The sequence below is a fragment of the Dendropsophus ebraccatus genome, chromosome 1, assembly GCF_027789765.1.
Source record: "Dendropsophus ebraccatus isolate aDenEbr1 chromosome 1, aDenEbr1.pat, whole genome shotgun sequence".
Taxonomy (NCBI): Eukaryota; Metazoa; Chordata; class Amphibia; order Anura; family Hylidae; genus Dendropsophus; species Dendropsophus ebraccatus.
Window position 1 is genome coordinate 88,500,087 of NC_091454.1, and position 24,209 is coordinate 88,524,295.

At 42.8% G+C, this 24,209-nt stretch overlaps 2 protein-coding genes across 2 annotated transcripts in view; one reads left to right on the forward strand and one right to left on the reverse strand.

Annotated features, from left to right (window-relative positions):
* Positions 1-24,209, reverse strand: part of TBC1D30 (TBC1 domain family member 30) — a 116,007-nt gene that overhangs the window by 83,610 nt on the left and 8,188 nt on the right. The window lies entirely within an intron of this gene.
* On the forward strand, positions 31-23,122 carry GNS (glucosamine (N-acetyl)-6-sulfatase). Its single transcript, XM_069974569.1, has 14 exons — positions 31-301; positions 4,288-4,347; positions 5,642-5,845; positions 6,172-6,237; positions 8,785-8,883; positions 11,662-11,829; positions 12,108-12,190; positions 12,959-13,077; positions 15,223-15,326; positions 19,279-19,380; positions 19,838-19,942; positions 21,277-21,387; positions 21,826-21,986; positions 22,092-23,122. Exons 1-14 carry the CDS (start codon positions 149-151, stop codon positions 22,183-22,185), a joined length of 1,629 nt encoding a protein of 542 aa, XP_069830670.1. The 5' UTR covers positions 31-148; the 3' UTR covers positions 22,186-23,122.

Genomic DNA, 24,209 nt, shown 5'->3' on the forward strand with positions numbered 1-24,209 from the left:
TCTAAGCCCCGCCCTTCCTGTTGTGAGCAGGCATGTGACTACAGAGAGCAGCTGACCAACTCGGCTCCACTTCCTCCTTGTCAGTGCTCTACCGAGCCATGAGATAAGCGGCGGTACCGGTCCAGTGTGTACCGAGCTCCGGAGCACCATGCGGCATCTGGGCTCTCCCCCTGCGCGGCTCTGCCTGCTGCTCCTGCTGGGGCTCCTGTGCCCGGCCATAGTGCCAGTGCTGGGGGCAGCGCGGAGACCTAATGTAGTGCTCATCCTCACCGATGACCAGGACGTGTCCCTCGGGGGTATGGTACGTATGCAGTAATAAGGGCTCTATCTGTGTGTGTATATATATATATATATATATATATATATACACATACACACACACCATTGTCATGCAGTACATGCCAAGTACAGTGTATGACTGTGCATAGTGTACAGAAATGTATGCAGTGTACACAGGTGTGTAGAAATGCGTATACTTTGTGTGTATACATGTATATATACAGCATTGTATGTGTATAAGGTACAGAACGTATGCAGTGTACCTCTTACACCTTAGCTGTACATCGTTCTCCTACCATAGTTGCCATCAAGTACAGACAGTATACAAAGCATCTTACCTGACTGCTGTCCCTTCTCTGTATACAGGCCAGGTCTATAGAAATAATACTGATGCAGGTTGTACACCCTCCTTTTGTTCTTAATTTTTACAGTATTTTTTTTCAAGGTAAATAGCTTGGCACCAATCAATGCTTGGATGCTATTCCTTTCAATGGGACTAAGACAAGGTGCCCCAGTTTGCATTGCGCATCATCTTCCTTACAATTCATGAGTGGATGTCAAAAACAAATAAACCCGTTCACTTCATAAAACCTTGTTAGAAATCATAGTAATTAGTAAATATGACTTTTGATGTGGCCCAATCCTTTGTTCCACTTGGCAAATAAGCTGCTGCTGGGGAGCCTGACAATAGAGGATTTCATTAGCTGATCTTTACATGTGTTTATGGGGAAGGTGCTGGTATATTTCTTGTGTATGGCCGGACTAACTACTTGTTAAGCTGGTACATTACTGATATTAGACGATGGTATTTCTACCAACTGGTCTTTGATGATCCTTCAAGGTTGGTGACTTGGATGACATTACCTTTAGGGTGCATTCACACGTACAGGATCTGCAGCAGATTTGATGGCCGGATTCAAAGCAAATGTGCAGCTTTAAATCAGCGCCATCAAATCTGCTGCAGATCCTGTACCTGTCAAGGCATCCTAAGGCTACAAACCCACTTGACGTATTTGCTGCGTGAATCAGTCTTAAGGGTACAAACACACAAAGCAGATACGCAGCAGATAAGCAGCAGATTTGATACTGTGTTCAGTTATTTACATCTAATCTGCTGCGTATCTGCTGCGTATCGCAGCAGTAAATACGCAGCGTATATGCCGTGTGTGTTTGTACCCTAAAAATAAGCAGGCAAAACGCAGGTTGGCTTTATACAATTGTTCTGCGTTAAAATACGCAATTGCGTATTTTTGAAGCCTGAAGCTACATGCGTTTTTCGCACAGGTTGTTAACAACTGATGCTTTGCTAACAACCTTCACACTTCAAAAATACGCAATTGCGTATTTTAACGCAGAACAATCGTATAAAGCCAACCTGTGTTTTGCCTGCTTATTTTTAAGACTGATTCACGCAGCAAATACGTCAAGTGGGTTTGTACCCTCAAGGGCTATTCCCACCTCATCTAATATAGCTACACTTGTAGGACTCATCACATTAAAGAGTAACTCCAGCAAAAATGTTTTTCTTTCAAGTGGTGCCAGAGATTTGTAATTAACTTCTATTAAAAAATCTCAAGTCTTCCACTACTTATCAGACATAAGTCATAGACATAGATATGTAGGACATACAGCAGCTGATAAGTAGGGATGAGCGAACTGGCCGAGGTTCGGGTTCCTATGAACATTAACTATCAGCTTCTGATTCCTGCTTTCTGCCCGCTCCGTGGAGAGGGGGGATACAGCCTGAGGACCGCCTGGAAAACTGGGATACAGCCATAGGCTGTATCCCAGTTTTCCAGGCGGTCCTCAGGCTGTATCCCCCCTCTCCACGGAGCGGGCAGACAGCGGGAATCAGAAGCCGAGAGTTCAGGTTCATATGAACCCGAACCTCGGCCGGTTCGCTCATGTCTACTGATAAGTGCTGGAAGACTTTAGATTTTTTAATAGAAGTAAATTACAAATCACTGGCACCTTCTGACACCTGTTGATTTGAAAGTTTTTTGTTTTTTTTTGCTGAGTTTCCCTTTAAATATTTTTAATAAATAAATTTAGCTAATCTGCCTCCTTCTCACTCTTTCCCTTCCACTGTTGACAGCCTGTTGTCTTGGTTACTGACCACTACTTTGCTCTGAAAACAGTGGTCTGGCTGGTGTGTATATAAAGTTATCTATATTATGGCTGCAAGTCCTAAGGTCCTTTTAGATGGCCTGATATGGGTCCGTCTACAGACACAAACAAGCTGCGATCAGCGAGATCAGCATGAATCTGCAATGCCTTTAGGAGGCACAAACAGTTGTGCTGCCAGGCTGCTCGATCACTGTATCTGACTGACTTTGTATGCAGTTCTACTATCTGTCATCTACATGGACTCTCCCATTCTCCCATTCTGTTAAGGCTTTGTGTTATAAATGTGCTTGTAAGAACTTTTAGTGACCGTATTGGACTCATCAGAGTAGTTTCTGAATAAAGAACATACAGCTGTCATCCAGGGCACCTGTCCTGCCCGGCTGGATGTGAGGAATTATTATCCACTATATATGAGGTATGAGACCCGGAGTGACTAGAGAGGACATGGAGCTGCAGTCAGGGTGTATGTCACAAGACCTTCTATATTTAGCCGACACTTACAATAAGAGAAATGAAAGTACAGCCTTAGCTATACAACAGCTGCCTGATTCCTGTTCTCTAGGTTCCTTATAAGTTCATATATTGTTTTTCATAGCCAAAGTCTAAAACCCATTTTGTGTTAACAATTTCTGGCCAAAGTGTACGTCAGGTAATATCATAAATCATTAATGTAGTTAGGTTCTGTCCTACAACAGTGTGGAGACTGACAGTAGTGTCCTTTACAGGAAACTTGAATGGGCCCTAACTTTAAAGTGCTTATGAAGCTCCTTGGCTTAGCCCCAACAGTCTGGTGTAAAAACAATAGATGAGTTGTACCCGCCTACCCCGAGCCCCTGCAGCTTCTGTGCTCACGTTCTGGTCCCCACTCGTCACTGGTGAAGCATCACCCAGCAAGATCTGTCACCTACTGAGGCGGGACGCTGCTGCGGCCAGTGATTGGCAGAATGGGACATTTCCTGTGGGGATGATGAGTTACCAGGAACCATAAAGAAGCCAGGGGGAACAGGGCCCTGGCGCTTTTGTGTGGGAGCTCAGGGAAGGCGAGTATAGCTTCTTAATTTTTACACAACCTACAGATCTCAATTAATATAGTTAAACTTGCAGGGCGGGCCAAGATTAATTTAGTGAACTTGCCACCAAAACTTGATATGCTGCTCTTTACCTTTCATTGTTGGCAGCTCCTTATCTAGGTTCCAACCACCACTCTGATCGGTCCCACTGATATATGTGTGTGTTATATATATATATATATATATATATATATATATATATATATATATATATATATATATATATAATATATAGTAGATGTATAGACCTATAGAGTAGATATACTGTATAATATATAAATATGTATACTTTAGCAATACATACACCAGCCAGACCACTGCTTTTAGAGCAGAGTGGTGGTTGGTAACCTAGACAACAAGCTGTCAGAAAGGGGATGAATTTAGCAGCATATCAGGAGAAGGAGGCAAGTTTGCCATATGAATGGGTGATATGAAACAGGGACATTATTAGAATGGTCTTTGCAATGTTTTAGAGGAATGATACTTTAAAAGCTGTCTAGGAGCGTAGCCTGCAGTTACCAGGACAATACTAGACCATGGCTTCTCACCCTGCTGGGTTTCATTAATCTCTCCCAACTGTGGAGACAGAGACCTATAAATCAAGTTAGCCAATGGGTTGGCTCAGGGACTAAAAAAATGATAACCTGTTCCCTTTAACACAGAAAAATCCCTAAGTCAAAAACATTGAGAACATTAGACAGTGACATGGGTGCCAGAAATCTTTCCACTCATGCAATTGATTATAGGATTTCCAGAAAAGGAATTTATTTTGAATTTTAGTTAACATTTTTTGTCTTTCTATTTGTGCTAGACCCCATTAAAGAAGACTAAAGCACTGATTGGAGATCATGGTGTAACCTTTACCAATGCAGTAAGTGTTTTGTTCTACAGTCAAAAAACAGTGATGTGTACTTATTAATACTGGTCTCGAAGTGTCCCAAACTCCCCTCCCCAGACAGTGGACTTCATCGCTGATTCAGCAGCAACCCTCATGACAGGTACACTTTAAAAAGAGCACATGCCCTTCAAATCATACCGCTTTTTTGGGTGCATTGGTTACATTTGCCTGATTTAGAGAACAGTAATTCTAACCGATGCTTGGCCAACATAATGTCATTTAAAAGAATTACTCTGTAGTTAACTGAAACAGTACACAGGGTGTTCCATAGAGATTTGTTTGTATCTTAAACAAATGAGGACAAAAAAATCTTGCCGATATGGTTCCCAGCTGCACATTATAGATCTACTGTGCAGCTCTACTAGGCTACCAGCTGTGTGTGCAGTGGTAGCTTTACGTCAGGGAGAGAGGCAGCAACTAGTCATATGGACTGGGAGCTGCCCATGACTACTCATGGCTCTCTGCCTGTCAGTGCGTTCTTCGGAGATGATTGACAGGCTGGGAGCCATGAGTTGTCATGGGCAGCTCCCCGTCCAGATGACTAGTTGCTGCCTCTCTCCCAGCCCCACACGGAATAAAACACTTTTTTTCCCTGATGTAAAGCTACCACTGTAGATGCGGCTGGTAGCTTCGTGGACCTGCACAGTTGATCTATAATATGCACCTGGGAACCATACCTGCACAATTGTGCTGAATGGTTCCCTTTCAGAAAACTGCATGACATTTTTAACCTTTACTAGTTTATTTCCTATATTCATCTCCTTAATAACCTATATTCAAAACTTTCCAACAATGTGGAAAATCCTTGCAAGTTGGATCAAACGGCTGTGTATTTATGGGGTATATCTGTGTGATACACCAGCAGATAGGGGGCCACAGCTAACCACAAAGACACATAAGAACAATTTGCAAACATTCTTGTGGTGGTGTTTTCTTCCCTTGTGTCCGTGATGACTGTAAGTTATTGGAAATAAGAGAGCTGACTTCTGGGAAAGCAACAGTGATGTATTTTTAAATACACATGGCTTCCTGTGTTAACTGTATGACTAGATAAGTTCCCAAGCTAGTGGCTAACACAGGTTAGAAAAACAAACTATTGAGGTTCTACTGAAGTACACCAAAATCACAAAACTGCTGATTTTGTTTCTTTTTAGTGATATAAAAGTGTGGCAGGTATATTAGGTAAAACACGACCATTGGCTTACTAAGAGATTAGATCTATTAGAATGGGAAGGCATGAACATATACTTTCCGCTTATCTTTGCAGTATGTTGGTAGCGCCCTTTGCTGTCCCAGTAGAGCAAGTATTCTGTCCGGCCGATACCCACATAACCATCATGTTATCAACAACACACTAGAAGGAAACTGCAGCAGTAAAGCATGGCAGAAGACCCAGGAGCCATACACATTTCCTGCTCTCCTCCATTCCTCTGGTTACCAGACATTCTTTGCTGGGAAATACTTAAATCAGGTAATGGCTTTATCCTGTAAAGGGTACGCACACAATGTATCCTATAAGCTGTATATATGACGGTGTGTTTTCTCCTGCATTTTTTTTTTTATGCTGTTTTCCATTTGTAACTCCCAGTTGTCCTACTGTCTCCAGCTAGATCTAGATTTTTTCTAGATCTAGAGCTAGATTTTTTTATTTTATTTTATATTTTGTATGGGACTGTTTAATTTGTTAGCTTTCAATTATATTAAAGTATGGAAGGGGATTAAATAAGTCAAATATTGTGCAGGTCATGTTGCTTTTGTCTGGTTTACATGTTTTGTTATATTACTATTTTAATATAGTATGGAGCAGAGGATGCGGGTGGAATCGGTCATATACCTCCGGGATGGAGCTTCTGGTTTGCTTTGGTAAGTAGCATATGCGTAACTAACAGTATCATAATGCCTGGGTCCACACTATGTTTTTGCAATACGTTTTTTCATTCGTTTGCAGAAAAACGGATGGGAAAAATGCATTTGTGTGCATCTGTTTAGATCCGTTTTTCCATTGGCTTCCATTATGAAAACACGATAAGTGAATAAAAATAAAAAAGAAATTAAGGTACTTTAGGTCAGTGCTGTCCACACAGAGAAGTAGCCGAAAGCTTAAATAAATGAATTTAATATAATAAAAAAAATCTTTAGTATAGCACAAATATGACACGTTTCGAAGACATGCGTCCTCTTCATCAGATAAAACAGAGTCTATTATGCACTCTGTTTAATCTGATGAAGAGGACGTATGTCTTCGAAACGCATGATATTTGTGCTCTACTAAAGAATTTTTTTATTATATTAAATTCATTTATTTAAGTTTTCGGCTACTTCTCTGTGTGGACAGCACTGACCTAAAGTACCTTAATTTCTTTTTTTTATTATTCACTTATTGTCTCCAGGGCCTCATTATTTTGGGAGTATCCTGTGTTTTTGGTACAGTCAGCTCAGCAGTCCCTAGAGGTAGTAGGCCCCTATACAGTGGACTGTTACTAAACAAGACCCTGGATTCGGATTTGTACCCTGTTGAGGGGTGATATGCACAAAGCCTAAGTGGCATCCAGGTGAGCACCTTCTCACATAATCCTTATCCTTGGTGTATTGAGGTATCACACGAGGTGCCGTTGCCCGCTTTTTTTCTCCCTTATGATGAAAACGCATCCTTTTTTTTTTTTTTTTTTTTTTACATACACAAAAGTAAGGTCAGCTATGTTTTTGTGTATGTTAAAAAAAAGGATGTGTTTTTTTTTTATAATGGAAGTCAATGGAAAAAAAGGATCAAAACAGATGCACACAAATGCATCCGTTTTTCATCCTTTTTTTTTTTTTTTTTTTTTGCAAAAATGTAGTGTGAACTCAGCTTTACTAATATCTTTGGAGCACTTTACATCCTTGCTGAATGATCAGAATCTGTAAAAGTTTTTTAAGGGAAATTATTTGAGTTGTATATTAGAGAATTATTTGCAATGCAGTTCCCAATATCTTAAAATATGGAGCCAGAGAAGGAACTTCAAGTTAAGTGGCTGCCTATTTAAGGCCAGGTTCACACCTGCGTTTGACTGATTCATGAACGGATCCATTCGCAATAAATGAATGGATCAGGAGACTGAAGCAAACTGATTGCAAAATGTTCACTTATGTTTAATGGTCCGTTTGCATTTTGGCTTTAAAAAACAGACTTTTGTACATCAGTTTGCATCATTCAGCATCTGGTTGCATATCAATTTATTTTTCTTCCTCGTTTCTTACTTCTGCACATGCTCAGTGAAAATAACTGATGAAAACTGATATCATACAAACAGATGTAAATGGAAATAGCTTCTGTTTAAATCCGTCCTCAGTAACTATAATATAAAAAAAACACCAGTGCATTTTCTGTTTGTGTTTCTTTTTTTTTGGCAGAAAAAAAGGGTGCAAGAATAGATTTTACGTTCATACAAAAAAATGGAACACTGACAGATGTGATGAACTGAGCACAGTACAAACCCATTCAAGTGAATGGGGAGATGGACGGATCCGCCAGATTCCATTTCTCTGTTATCAAAACGGAAAAGAGAAACAGAACTGTGGCGGGGGTGTGAGCCTAGCCTAACATGTTAAAAGAAAAAGCTTTTGTGTACTATGTTAGTTAGTTGATAGAAGTGCAATAAACCACTGAGAACTGTCTTTTTGGCTATATAACATGGTCACACATTTTTTTTGAAAGTTTGATTCTCAATGTAGTTGACACTGTAATACTGTAATAATTTTTTTAATGTAACTAATCATGTCCATGGAAGCATACAGACATTAGATTTTATCAGCTGTGATTCCTTCCACCTCGGTGAGAAAGCTATGACGCAGAGACCTTTATTAAAAAGCCATGAGCCTATTGTGTAACACTCGGCTAAGCAAGTGGCATATGTCCTTTTTACAAGTGTTTACTGTTCTTCTTGAGCACAGTATGGTCATTGACGCAGACTTGCTTGTATTACACACTTAGGCCTATCAGCCATATCATTACAACCACCTCCCTACTGTTGAGTTCTACATGGCTGTGTGCTCTTGGACTACTGTGTGCTCGTGTATTACTTGGCAAAACCTATAGACAGTAGTGTTATTATTTCAGTAGTGGTGCAGACCCTTTATTCTTATCCTAAACAATCCCTTTAAAAGGGGTTATCCAGGGTTAGAAAGCAAAAACTCAGCTACTATCATGCTAAAACTGCACCACACCTGTCCTCAGGTCGTGTGTGATATTACAATTCAGCTCCATTTACTTCAATAATGCCAAAATGTATGTTCCTTCTGTACTCTTCTTGAGCTGAGATAAGTAGATTGCTGTGGGCATATAGGTGCTGCTTGTTTGCCCATGTATAGTCCATATCTTTACTGAGGGCACAGTGGAAAGCCCTGTTTTAATACAATGCTATTTTTCCCTAGGAAAAAAATTCTAAGTATTACAACTACACTCTCTCAGAAAATGGCCGGGCGCGGAATTATGGACAAAACTACAGTGTGGATTACCTAACAGATGTCTTGGTGAGATGATATTTAATTTTTACAGTGGTTTTCTAGAATGAACAGGAATGACATTCACCTCCAGGTTAGTGTGGTGGGGTCCAGCATATGAGAACACCCCTCCATTAGCTTGACTGCAAAACAGAGAAGTTGTCTGCTTTTATCTGTTTATTCTCACTAGTTAACCCACTCCCGCCACTGCACAGTAAATTAAAGGGGTAGTGCGGCGGTAAAGAATTATTCAGACTAACACACATTACAAAGTTATACAACTTTGTAATGTATGTTATGTCTGTGAATGGCCCCCTTCCCCGTGTCCCACCACCCCCACCCGTGTACCCGGAAGTGTGGTGCGCTATACTCACCTGTCATGTGCCGACACCAGTCTCTGATCTTTAGCGAGTGACGTCGTCTTCGGCCGGCCACCCTCTGCAGTGTCATCCGATGCTCAGCCGCGAATGGCTGAGCATAACTGTGCTCAGCCAATCGCGGCTGAGCACAGTTGTGACGCGGTGGAGGGGGGACGGGCGGCAGCGACTCGGCCGTCCGAAGATGACGTTTGGCACAAGATGGCGGACGGCCCTCGACACGGATCAGGTAATGTATAATGCACCAACACTTTGGGTACACGGGTGGGGGGGGTGGGACACGGGGAAGGGGGCGATTCACAGACATAACATACATTACAAAGTTGTATAACTTTGTAATGTGTGTTATTCTGTGAATAATTTCTGAGCGCGGCACTACCCCTTTAACGTCCCTGCAGCAACGTTAATTTACGATGCAGGTTGACACAGGCACATAAGCTGCTTCTGTGTCAACCGCGGTGGACTATTAGTGATAGCCTGGGACTAGCTGAAGTCTCAGCACCGGAGCAGCGCTTCAGTGCTGAGCGTTAACCCTATATAGATGCTGCGGTCAGCACGACAGCAGCATCTATAGGGCTTTAGACAGAGAATTCACAGAGCCCTGATGGTAGCCATGGAAACCGAAAGCCTGAAGCTTCCGGTTTCTAGCTACGGAGGCCACATGGAACGGGAGGGAGGTAAGGCCTCCGTGGCGGTGCACATCCATAAGCTCTGCCCCCTCCCCTCTCTCCCCTGCTGCTGTTACAGGCTTCTAACAGCATTAGGGGGCAGAACTATGGACATCAGCTTATGGGATCGTTATTTCAGTAGCTGATGTCTAAAAAATGACCTGGGCATTAAGGAATTAATGACCCATGGTCTTGAAAGGGTTAAAGAAACACTACTTTGGAGGCGGTTGTGTGAGGTATGAACAAGGGGTGCACAAAAAGAGGTTTTTGGAGGATGGAAGGATGCGTGTGGATGGAAGGACACTAGTGGGATATCTGGTTAGAGATATACGGAGAGAACAGGTTGTGGATGGCCTTGTATGTCATGGTCAACAATTTAAAATGAACATGTTTATATAATGGATATATAAGTTTATATAATTCAGGTCTTATTACATCATTTGGTTGATCTGAAAATTCCTTGAATCTTTTTCGTTAGTCATGTGATCTCATGGTTACCTACATGGGTTTCTGTGCTCTGCATGGGGTCATAATCTCAGCCATTTTATATGATCAAGCTGCCTGGACTGTTCCAAATTAGCTGTCCACAGAGGGGGAGACAGAAATTCCCATTAGTTACTGATGGTTATTCAACGATTGTCAGTTATAATTTGATGACCATTCCCCTCCCTGACTGTATACTCACAGTCTCCTAGTTTATTTAGAGACTCCTCCCAGCTACAGCATATACTGGTTCAAGCTGGCCATGTGATTCTGTGCTGATGAATCATGGGATTGATAGCAGATTTGAAAGGAAAAGGTTTCAGTTTGCAAGTGAAGATGGTGGCTGATCAGAGTTCACAGTTCACATGACCTAGACACAGAAATTAAATGTATGGATGCAGCAGAGCTGGGATGACTTATGGCCCTATTCCACGGGTCGTCATAGAGGAGCAAACGAGCGCTCGTTCCCCGCTCGCTTGTGCCGCTATTCGACGCGGGTGAGTGCGGGAGGGGTGGCGGGGAGCTGCGGGGGGGGCTTCCTGGGGGATCGCTGATCGTCCGGGCAGCCCATAGGATACAGCAGCGTCTGCTGCTGATGCTCCTATTCAAAAGAGCGATGGCAGCAGATGGCTGCTATATCAGTCGCTTGTTTTTCAACATGTTGAAAAACAAGCGACTGCAACGATCAGCCGACATGAACAATGTCGGCTGATTGTTGCACTCTATTCCACGGGACGATTATTGTCCATAGTGGCCGATATCGGCCGAATACGGCCGATAATCTTTTCCGTGGAATAGGGCCTTTAGACGACATGGCAGGCATAGTGGTGGTGAGTGTGCATTATATAAACAAAAGAGCAACAAAAAATCCAGGAATACGTCTTTAACAGAAAATGTGACTAGCATAACGTGCTTGTAATAAAATAGATAATTCCACTGTCGTCTTAAAGCTGCTTCTAGAAAAATATCTTGTAGATTAACACCTTAAAGAAATACTTTGTAAGGAATATATTTTGTACAGATTTGTTAAAGTCTTCAGTATCACATATGTAAATGATATTAGGCAATAAATATTAAGAATAATAATAATAATAATTTTCATTTATATAGCGCCAACAGGTTCCGCAGCACTTTACAATTCTGGGGGTACATACATAGACAGAAATCAGACATCACAGAGATCTACATATAGTTATCCATACATGAAGAAGTGAGGGCCCTGCTCGCATGCATCAGCTTACAGACTATCGTTGTGTAAGTTCATTATCTATCTTGTCTAGGCTAACATCTCCTTGGATTTCCTGAGCTACAAATCAAACAATGAGCCTTTCTTCATGATGATCTCCACCCCAGCTCCGCACTCCCCGTGGACTGCAGCACCTCAGTATGAAAACTCCTTCCAGAATGTTACAGCACCCAGGAACAGCAATTTCAATGTCCATGGCAAGGTTGGTGACAACAAGAGCATGGGAAAAGGCACGTGTACACAGGCTGCTAGGTGTAATCTCTCCTTTATACACAAATGCACATTTATCTTTCCAAAGGTTACTAAAATGACAATAATCCTTTTGAGGACGGCGCCAAGCATTGCTATTTGTTGTTTTCAGTGCGGCAGAAAGCCGTTACAAGTTTTATTTGCTTTTTTAATCCATCTTTGGAATGCCTGTAATAAACTGAACAATGAAAGGTAGTTGTAAAAACACTGATCTAATCTTATATCTTTCAGGATAAACATTGGCTAATACGACAAGCCAAGACCCCTATGTCTAACACTTCCATACAGTTTCTAGACAATGCCTTTCGCAAGAGGTAGGCCATTCTGATATGTTCTTCACTTTGAGTGGCACCCTAAAGATTTCATGTTACCTGCTGCTCTGCATATAATCTGTATTAATGCTATCCATTGGCATGTTGCACTTCTCACTCTGCGTTAATTGATGATAATTCAATTGTTATTCGAAGGGTGAGTTTACATGAGCTGCAGTTGTTGCAGAGATTGATTGATTAATTTCCTCTGAATGGAAATATTACAAATGAATTCGAGAGTTACAGAAATGTCTGCAACAAATCTGCTGCATGTGAATTCACCCTAATAGTGATGGCGTGCTGTGCTTTCTCATTAATGTTCATACCACAGCTTCTCTCTTCCCATCTGTGGAGTGGCTTATTTGTCTTATAAAAGGCCATTGCCGTATACAGATGTCATGCCTGTCAATGAGACCATTGTGCATTAAAGGGGTTATCCAGTGGTACAAAAACATGGACACTTTCTTTCAGAGACAACACGATTCTTGTGTCCAGTTCAGGTGCAGTTTGCAATTAAGCTTCATTCACTTTAATGGAACTGAGTAGAAAAACGCTGCCCTAGTTGGAGACAAGAGTGGGGCTGTCTCTGGAAGAAAGTGGCCTTGTTTTTGTAGTGCTGGATAACCCCTTTAGAGAAGTGGTCTTCTGTGGGGTGGTCTTCTCGAAGAAAATGAGAACTATATAATTGCTTTTTAATAAATAGTTGTAAGTGTTTCAGCCATCTGTGACAGTGGTGTCTGGTGTGTTCATGCTATGTGGTGCTCTTTACAGGTGGCAGACCCTGCTGTCTGTTGATGACCTGGTGGAAAAACTCCTAAAACAACTTCAGGCCCGTGGGGAACTGGATAACACCTTCATCTTTTTCACATCTGACAATGGATACCACACAGGTAATCGCATGTTGGTTAGTCTGGTGTAGCAATGCAGCAAGCAGTAAAAGGAAGAGAAAATTATTTCAGAAACCACAGTATAAGAATGAATATTAAAGTGATCTCTGCAGTTAAGCTAATGGTCCAGAAATCTAACACCTAGACAAAGATTTAAAAAGCAAGACTGGACTACTATGAAACTTTTTCTGTGATTTCTAACCAGAGCTGATATTTTAGCATTACTAGCCAAGCTTCAAGGGTCCCTGTCATGATGTTTTCTGCCACGATCGGTGGGCAGTCGCCCCGCTGGAATATTGGGTAAACTGTGGATACGACTGCGTCAGTTCCATGCATGAGTCCTATTCTGATCCAATATAGCTTGTGCACAGATCCAACCTGGTGTGGTCATAGCCATAGTTTTCTGAACTAGTGGGGGAGAAAACATGCCAAGTATCCTTTAAATAGGTATTCCCATTTTATAAAGTAATGACATGTTACAAAGAGAGGCCATCACTTTATGATTAGTGGTGCCTAACCTCTGGGACCCCTAGAATTCCTGACAGTGAAGGGACTGAACTAACTCTGTGCTGCGACTCCCGTTCTGCTTTTCCCAGCTCTGCAGTGCCACAGCCGGCCTCACTCGCTTGAATGGAGCAGTGGTGCAGTTGCCACTGCATATGGTCAAGGCACCAGTGGGCAAGGAGATGTCAGACTTCAAACAGTCATATTCTAGTAAAGGAGACTTCTAGTATGTTATATGCTTCTGCGCTTGCATACTTCACAAAAATGAATTTATTATCCTGTGCAAAGAGCTAAAGAGGCTTTCCCAAGCTCCTGAAATGCAGCAAACGAGAACACCTCCTCTTTCCTCCTTCCATACCTGACTCGGCCTCAGCTTCCAGATGGAGCTCACTGGCAATCAAGCTGGGACAGGGCTCGAAGGGAGAGCACACTATGGGGGGAATTTATTAACCCTGTGCCTGACGTACACCAGAGAAAAGGTGCAGATTTTTGTATAGGGACGGGGCTTTATGTTAGCTTTTCGTACTTGTACACCAGTCTTAATAAGTTATCCCCTATATATTTTTATGCATAGATGTATAGAGATTATAGTGTGTGTGTATGTGTAAATATATATACACTATAGTTATATATACACCAGCCAGGCTACTGCTTTTGGAGCACAGTGGTGGGCAGTAACTTAGGGTCCTATTCCACGGGCCGAGGAGGGCCCGATCAACGATGTAAACGAGCGGCAATCTGCTAGATCGCCGCTCGTTTACTGGGCCTATTCCACAGTCCGATGATCGTTGAGCGAGGGCTGCAAGGACATCGTTACCGATGTCCTTGCAGCATCATACATTACCTGTCAGGTCTTCTCCCGCTGTCTTCATCCCCGGGTCCCGCGCGCTCTATCTTCAGCCAGTCACAGGCCGCGGCGGTCCCGGCCTGTGATTGGCTGAGCGCTCCATCAGCTGACCGGCCATTCTGAAGATAGAGCGCGCAGGACCCGGGGATGAAGACAGCACGGAGAAGACCTGACAGGTAATGTATGATGCTGCAGCCTGTCAAATCGTCGGTCGCCCGCCGTGCACTGCTATTCAACCGAAGCGATGCGCGGTGGGGGAACGATGATTTTAGGTCTGTCCCTAAATGAACTATCATCGGCTGATCGTTCTCTCTATTTCACCAAACGATAATCGGCCAAATGGGGCCGATCCGGCCGATTATTGTTACTGTGGAATAGGCCCTTAGACAATGATTAGTCAACAATAGGATGAAAAGAGGGGCACATCAGGAGAAGGAGGCAAGTTTGCTAAATGAATATATTTGCAAAAACTTGGCAAGCCCTACAAGAATACCCATGATAGTTGAGATGGAAATAAAACTTCAAAAATGCCTTTATTCAGTTTTATGGTGTGTTCTCACGTACAGGATGATGGTTTGATGGTGCAGATTTAATGCTGTGTTCAGTTATTTAGATCAAATCTGCTGCGAATCCGCACCAGCAAATCCGCTGCGGTATGGTACGTGTGAAGCTACCCTTAGACTGAATATATAGTTGAATATATAACCAGAGTGGAGTTTATAAATAGGTAGTGTTTTATACTCTGAGCAGGTTGTTGTATCTACTATAACATTTATTTCCTGTCCTTGTTGTTGCAGGGCAGTTCTCCCTGCCAATCGACAAAAGACAACTTTATGAGTTTGATATTAAAGTGCCATTACTTGTCCGGGGACCTGGGGTGAAGCCAAATCAGACCAGCCAGGTAAATTCAGTGGCCTAGCTTACTGATAAAACAGGTTCAGACAGCAATTCCCAGCAGCATGCAGATAAGCTATTAATATATATGGGGGAGTTTTCTCACATGCCTACAATTCATAAGAAAACATTTGCACATAGATATGGCTTCTATCAAGTGCCAGTCATACGGTTCTATATAGTGTACCATACTGGCTTACAGCTTATTAGTCATGCCTATACTCAGGGGCGGTCTTGGCATTTCTGGGGCCCCAAGCGAAGTTATGTCTGCGCCCCCCCCATGACACGCGTTCCAAAACAATAGACCCCCCGTTTCCCCCCCCCAGTAGTATATACCCCTTGTGCGCTACCGCCAGTAATATATACTCCTTCTGTGCTGCCCCCAATAGTATATACCCCTTGTGTCCTGCCCCCAGTAGTATATAGACCCCTGTGTGCTCCCCCAGAAGTATATAGACCTCCTGTGTGCTGCCCCAGTTGTATATAGACCCCCTGTGTGCTGCCCCGTTGTATATACCCCTTGTGTGCTCCCTCAGTGGTATTTAGCCCCCCTGTGTGCTCCCCCACTTGGATATAGACCTCCTGTGTGCTCCCCCTTCTGGATATAGACCCCTGTGTGCTCCCCCACTTGGATATAGACCCCTGTGTGCTCCACCAGTAGTATATAAACCCCCTGTGTGGTTCCCCCAGTAGTATATAGACCCCCTGTGTGCCCCACCAGTATTATATAGACCCCTTGTGTGCTGCCCCAGTAGTATACAGACCCCTGTGTGCTCCCCCAGTTATATATAGACCACTTGTGTGCCTCACAAGTAGTATATAGACCCCCTGTATGTTCCCCCAGTAGTATATAGACCCCCTGTGTGCCCCACCAGTAGTATATAGACCCCTGTGTGCTCCCCCAGTAGTACATAGCCCCCCTGTGTGCTCCCCCAGTTATATATAGACCACTTGTGTGCCTCACAAGTAGTATATAGACCCCCTGTATGTTCCCCCAGTAGTATATAGACCCCCTGTGTGCCCCACCAGTAGTATATAGACCCCTGTGTGCTCCCCCAGTAGTACATAGCCCCCCTGTGTGCTCCCCCACTTGGATATAGACCTCCTGTGTGCTCTCCAAGTTGTATATAGACCCCATTCTGCTGCCCCAAGTAGTATATAGACCCCCTGTGTGCTGCCCCCAGTAGTATATAGACCCCTCTGTGAAGCCCCAGTAGTCTATGGCCCCCCCTGTGTGCTCCCCCTGTTATATAGCCCCCCTGTGTGCTCCCCCCATTTATATAGACCCCCGATGTGCTCTCCCCCAGTTTAACAGACCCCTGTGTGCTCCCCCTCCCATATAGTATATAACACAATAAAACAAACACTTATACTCACCTGGGTCAGGGCGTCTCCTCTTCTCTTCACTCTTGTGGCCGCAAGAAGGGTTTTCCCTGCGATCACAAGAGGCCGCACTCCCCTTGTCCTGGCGCCGATGCTCCAGTGATGTCAATGACAAAGCTGCCACTTGTGACCACAGGGAAAACCCTTCCTGCGGCCACAAGAGTGACTGACAGGAAGGGAGCCAATGTCTCCCGCCCTGTCAGTGCTGATTCATGTAACTATGAGCGCTCATTACCAGTGCTTATAGTTACAGTTCAGATGGCAGCAGCGAGCTGGACCATGTCCAGCGGTCTTGAGCACAAGAGCGGGGCGTGGGGGCCCCCCTGGATGTTGGGGGCCCCAAGCGATCGCTTAAGGTGCTTGGTGCCAAAGACCGCCACTGCCTATACTATTATATCAGGTAGGATGTCCAACACCATGTGTGAGTCATATAAGGCTCAGACACCGATGCTCCATCGACATCACACAATTCCTGTTCTTCTAGGAGTCTCAATTCATCCGGTAAAGATTTTTCTAAATTAAGGATTATTTTGAAAATGGCACCGGCTAGGAAACTGCATCTCCTGGCATGCCATGTGCCACCTTCTCTAAGGGGAAAAGCCACTGACCATCGCAGAAAAGAGCCCTCTAGTGGCCAGCCCTCACAATCCCTACTCCTCTGCACCTCTTTAGTAGCCCAATACACTGCATCCTGACCCACAGAGCTTGCACTCATCCCATGAGTGCCAGACGCTGATCAATCAGCAAAGCGGTCTCCGTAAAGTTATACCAGGGGTTTCTGCTGCTCCAGGAAATTAGTGTAGGATAAGTGCAAAAGGATCCATGTTGAACACCATTGCAGAGGCTGCTACCGATCACTGCTCCAGCTCCCCAATCAGTGGTCACAAAGGTCCGCTGCCCTGTTAACCTCTGCGGTGATGTGGGATCACGGTTACTGCAGTAGGCAGGGTTATAAGCACTAACCAAGCCCATTAAAAAGATGGAGGACAATGTGATCCTTGTTTCAGAAGGGGGGCCAGTAGAAAGGAGCAAGGCAGAGAGGACTCATGATTTTTAGCATCCAGGGGGCTGAGTGCACCTTAAAAGCACCAAAACAGCACAGAATCCATAATTTTAGAAAGATACAAAGCTATGGGTGGGCTATTTATTAATTTGAAAAATTATTTTGGGTGGAATACACCTTTAAAACGAATTTACCATCACGTACATTACCATAGCTTGGTGGCGAAGTCCTTTTTTTGAACCGCGACCCAGTTCCTGCACACAACGTCGGTCTAATACCGAGCACCGCCCTAGGCTGAAGCTCTGGAGGCGGTTCGGCTGGCCCCCAGTGTGAGAACTCCCTCCCCTCTGACATGGCTTCCCTTAGAATCAGTGGAGCTGCGTCAGAGAGGGACGGGGGGGTTTCCTCCACCGGGAGCGGCTGGCCTGCCGCCAGTGCTTCAGGCTGGGCCAGTGCTCGGGAATAGACTGGTGCGGTGCGCGGGAATCTGGATACGATTCAAAATAAGGACCACCGCATCGGCGCTGTTCTATTCATGTGCAACACTTAAATCCGCAAGTCTTTTTTAGTTTTTATTCTGGCCTAGTCTTAAAACGAAGCTGAGACTTTCAGTTCTGTACAGACCATTTCCCAGCAGTGTCCTCCTTATCAACACAGACAAGAGTACAGTGAAAAATAACATCAGTGTATAGCTAATACATTGACAGTGATACATTACCCTTAGGCCTAACAGGGAGGCCGCCTTTTCCATCCTACAATAAATATATAGTAAGTTGTCTTATCCTTCCTCATTTGTAACAGGCTTGCATTCTTGTTTGGTTCCTGAGGATCATGTTGTTTGACTTACTCTTTGTGCTTAATAAATTAGCCTATTTACCCTTATAAAATGTCTATTTCATCAAGTATGGCCAATAATAAGAAATGGTTTTCCCCAGCTTTAAAGTCCAAAACGTATGTGTTGTGAGATGCCAGAAGATTACAGCATACATCTGTAACCAGTTCTGCCTGTTTATGCTGGCTGTGCATGATCAGTATTTGACTGCCTCTGCCTAGTGTACTCCTGCTTTACTCTAATGCCTTCAGACATTAGGGTATGCACAAAGGCTGTTCTGACACTTTTTTTTTTAGATTTTAATTTACATTTTCTAAACCCAGCATTGACATGTATCTGGTAAACATATGACGTGTCAGAAGACATTACACTCAACCACAAGAAAATAATCCTGTAGTTGGTATTTTCTCAGTTACATCCTATATATTTACATACTTACTGTTATAGGTGTGTGTGTGTGTGTATATAGTGTGTATGTATATGTATTTGTTATGGAAGTTGGCTCTGTTACAGGAGGAAGACTGCTGCTTCTCTAGTGCCACCTGTTAGAGGTTTCTGTCCCGTACGTTAATGTCCTAACCATTATGGAACCTTGAAACATTATTCAGGATTACCTTCCTTAGGTGGCACTGAAAAGGGACAAGAGTGTTAGGCGCCCATGCTTTGTTACTTTTTATGTCGAGTTTTATTGAAATGCATGCCTTTATCTGAACCTCCTGAATGTGTTTTTGTTTCTTTTAGGCACTGGTTGCAAACATTGATCTTGGTCCAACCATCTTGGATATTGCTGGATTTGACCTCAATAAAACCCAGATGGATGGGATGTCATACTTACCTGTTTTGGCAAGTAGAGGCGTTGTCTTGTCTTTTTAGTCAAACATTAAAGGTCTTTACCTTTTATAGCATACCCTAGCATACAAGATCATACAGTCTTGCAAGACTACTTGCCAGTCTTGTTGGTTCAACCATTGGGACCTCCAGTGATCAGAAAAGTTGGCGTCAAGGCCACTTGGAGATTTTCTCTGCCCATTGCTGCATTTGGCACTGGACAATATACTACAAGACTGCACTTTAGTGAGGGCATCTCAACTGACATTAAATATACAATTTTTGGCCTATTCTAGTGGTATACCATGACATTCTTATTTAGGAAAAAAAAAACCTTTAATGCAACACTTGACTGCTAATATTTGAAACCATAAAAAAGACACCCTGTAATATACAAATACTCAGCAGTTCCTCCACCCTTTTCAGTATGTTTAGGTCTTGTTCTGAAAAAGATATTTGCTTTTGTTTTTAGAGAAACAGCAATGGAACCTGGAGAACAGATCTATTGGTTGAATATCAAGGAGAAGGTGTTAATCGTACTGACCCATCATGTCCTGCTCTCGGGCCTGGAGTCTCTGTAAGTAGTAGATATGCCCTCATATTGTAAAAATGTTTGAGAAATAATCTCCTATGGTGCTTGTTTTATAATATGTAAGATATTAACATATTGGAACTAAGAGGCTACCTTTTTTGACCCCTCTTCTATGACTCAATTTGCCCCCACCTATGCTGTCACTAACCTTGTAATAATTCAGCTATAACCATAGATGTGAGATAATTCTATGGTGTAACAATCTTTTGTGCAAACAGTCTGTATACAATATTCTCATTGTATTATTAGTGCCCTGTATTCTGCCATTACCAGAGGTTTAGGGGAAATTAGGCATTATACTGTGCCCGAGTAAGAAGGTATGCTGGATTAGTCAAAAGTATTTGGGGTCCTTCTACATGGGGAGACTATTGCCCATTACAAGCACTTATTGACTATATACAAGTCGAACAGCATTGAAAGGACCATTTACATAGCCTGGTTGTAGGGACTAAGTGGCCAGACGAACAATTGCCAGATCATTTGTTGTAACGGTTCACTTCTATTGTTGCCATGACATCCCTTTTTTGCTTTGGGAGATGCGTTGCTGCCAAATAATTTTTGCTCCCATTCAAAAGACGGGAAGAGCCAATGGACAAGTATTTGCTGGTTCGTCAGCCGTTTGAAAGACCTTTTACATGGGGCAATTTTAGGAACAAAAGAACATTCCTACAAATGCTTGCCTTGTGTCAAAGAGCCTAAGGGCCCTATTACATGGAGCGATAAACTGCTGAATAAGGCCGATTTGGCAGATTATTGCTTCCTGTAATAAAGACAATGTTCAGACCATGTAAACTATGTTTGGCTTATTGTGTCATTTGAGCTAGCTTAAAAATCATCGGTCACTGGCCGTGCATCGCTATGTGCAATAGAAATGCCCGGCTGATGAATGTAAAAAGAAAATAAGAACCGCATGGACATCGCCAACTATATCCACGCAGCCCATGCTGCACAATTATCAAGCCATGTAGTAGGCTCAGTAAGTGAGCGCCGATCTAGCAGATCATCACTTGCCTACATTACTCATCAGGCCGTGTAAAACAGCCCTGTAATATCTGGCTCCTGGCATCTCTGCCATTCAACAGATGACAGCTTGTCCTATTGCAGCGAATGTGACAAGGTGCAGTACCAGGCACAGCTGCTATGAAGTATATAGCACTGGTAAGCAGTGAAGAGGCTGCAGCACAAGCACCACAGCACCTTCAATTGACTTATCAGTGGTTTTAAGTTTTTGGTCTATGCCAAATATAGACCATGACTATGGCAGCATTGTTCTACTGAAATTACACTTGTATTAATTCTCCCTTTTCTATGATTTTCAGCAATGTTTCCCAGACTGTGTATGTGAAGATGCATATAACAACACTTACGCCTGTGTAAGGACTATTTCTAAGGACCATGATTTGCAGTATTGTGAGTTTGATGATGCAGAGGTAAGTTGGTTAACAGGGTAAGACCTCATCCACACATCAGTTGTTTTTTTCCCCTCTGGGACCTCAGAAATCAGGATCAGTGATGTCCTGGAGAAACTCTGGATAAGCAAAAACGCATAGGAGGGTAATGAATGGTCACGGGGTGTAGTCCATCTAGGTCCTGCCAGGCAATACATTAATAAAAACGGACGTCACGCAGATGGTACATCTATATGTCCTCTTGTTTAAAACAGACTAATTGACTTCTGTTGGAGCTGGAAATGGATCCTCCTTTAAAACGGATGTGTGGATCCTGATTTACTGGCAAAAAAACTAGCGTGTGGATGAGGCCCAAGATTAGGTAGAATCCTGTTTCAGTTTGTAATGCACATTAGCAATATGCTGCATATTTTTTGTTTTTCCTTTGATACAACATTCATATAATGTATTGTATTACAGGTCTTTGTTGAAGTCTATAATTTGACAGCAGATCCAAACCAGTTGACAAACATTGCTAAGACCATAGACCAAGAGATCCTCGAAAAGATGAACCATCGACTCATGGTCCTGCAGTCCTGTTCTGGGGATTCCTGTCGAAGTCCAGGGGTCTTTGATCCTAGGTAATATATCTTTATATTCAAAGAAACACAAAAAATAGCCAAAGAATACACAAAACACCCATCCCTTCTACTGTGCTGATGTAACAATTAATTTTCTTCCTGTAGGTACCGGTTTGATCCTATGTTAATTTTCAGAAAACAGGATGAACAGGGCCGTATGTTGACCAGAAAGTCTTTGAAGCGGAGCATCTTACTTTAGCGGATGGCTCTTCTACATGATGATGAAGTTAACTGTTTGTTTGGTTGCCTACCACCAGGCAACAAGACTTCCATGATCTGGTGTATTGTCAACTTCATGTGCAGGATCTAATCAAAAGCCGGCTGCCCTTGCTGAAATCTGTGAATTGTGGAACTCTGGCCATACCAGTGTATTCTTCGGCCTCTTGTAGCTGAAATTCTTACGCCTGGGGTTGGTTGGTTGGCTGCCTGGAGTTCTGAAGGTTTTGCTTTGTAAGATAAAGGGAACAGAACTAGTCCAATTCCTGTCTTCTAGCCAGTATGAAAAGCAATGAAGACTTGTTTGATCTGATCTAGTATCCAAACTAAACTCTACTGCTTGGCACTAATGTCTTGTACTCAAATTATTTTTGTAACAAGAATCTTTTGTTATTTAGATATTCTGAACACATATCAGGCTTTTAAGACATCAGACCTTAGAGCTAGGGTTAATCCTCTGATTCTTAATCATGAATCCATTCTATATTCTGCTCGGATCATATAGTCTTTATCATGTGGTCTTTCTGGTATACGGTCATATTTATTAAGAATATAAGTGTGTGCTCAACAGAAATAATTTCCTGGTTTGGTCAGTGCTGAACCACTGGATACAGCCCCTGGTAATAATAATATGTCACTGACATAGAACATACATGGTAACATACCATAGACAAGCACAGTTAAAGAATACTTTATTCAGCAACCCACCCGGTACCGTCCGTTTGATTAGAGTATGTTTTTCCCGTCCATGTCTTTTACAATTCAACTGGTTCCGTGATTAGGGTAAAAAAAATGATCTTTTAATCTGCAGCAGCCGAGTCAACATGGTGGGGTCTAGAGTGTCTTTGTCCTTGGCCTGCGACTCCTCTCCTTCCTCCCCTGCCGCCTCATCTTTAGGAATGCCCCTGGAAGGATCTCTCCTATTTATTGCTTGTCTAAATAGTGCTCATGTGCACTGTTTAGATAAGTGATGAACAGGAGAAATTCTGCCCAGGGCGTTGCTTATAATGAGGAGGGAAGGCAGGAAGAGAGGCGTTGCAGGCCTAAGACACAGACTGTCTAGGCCACGCCACGTTGACTCGGCTGCTGCAGATTAAAAGATCATTTTTTACCCTAACCAAGGCATCAGGCACATTTTAAAAGACATGGCCAGGGAGGACTTGCTGTCATCAAACGTACGGTACCAGCATTTTTATTTTTTTTTTATTTTTTATTTTTTTTTTGGGGGGGGGTGTTTGTGGATACAGTATCGCTTTACAGCGTGCCTGTTATAAAAATATATAAATAAATGAAGATTTTTTTGGCTGTGGTCTGAACACTTAGACCCTAACTGATCGGGAGAATGAGAGGGGTAAGACATACGCTGCCACGTGCCTCTCTTTGTAAGCAAGACTGCCCTATAGACCTAGCCACGTTGGGGTTCTATTAGACAAAGCAAATTTTCACTTTCTCCGATAAACTATTGAAAATTAGTGCTTTTAAGAACGACGTCATTTCATTCACCATAATACACAGAGAGATAGTCATTACTTACAATGGCTTATGATGTGTATATACACTTAAATATTTCAGAACAATTAACAATGATTTTATGGTCTGCTCAGAAGATAGGATCAACAACATACGAGCGCATTTGCGTCAATCGTATGATCGTTGCCTGCATACAAACCGAATGGTTATCACTTAAACAGTATAACGTTTTTTTGCCTGATTAATTCTTCCATGTAACGCTGAGAGCAGACTTTCCCCAGATTGTTCACCTGATTGGTCACAGTCTGAACTCAGACCCCGACTGATACATATGTCTCTGACATCTCAAGTTTCCAGTCATAATGCCCATTTAAATGGCTGTTGAGGTCCATTTTTTCTACCTCTTTAAAAGTGGTAATAACATGCCCATATTCTTGAACGCTTAAACTTTTTGGTTTTATGCAACTTGTCCAGAACTTTAAATGTTAGGCAATGTGAAGTGTGAAAACAATGCAAATCTCCTACATCATTAGGTTG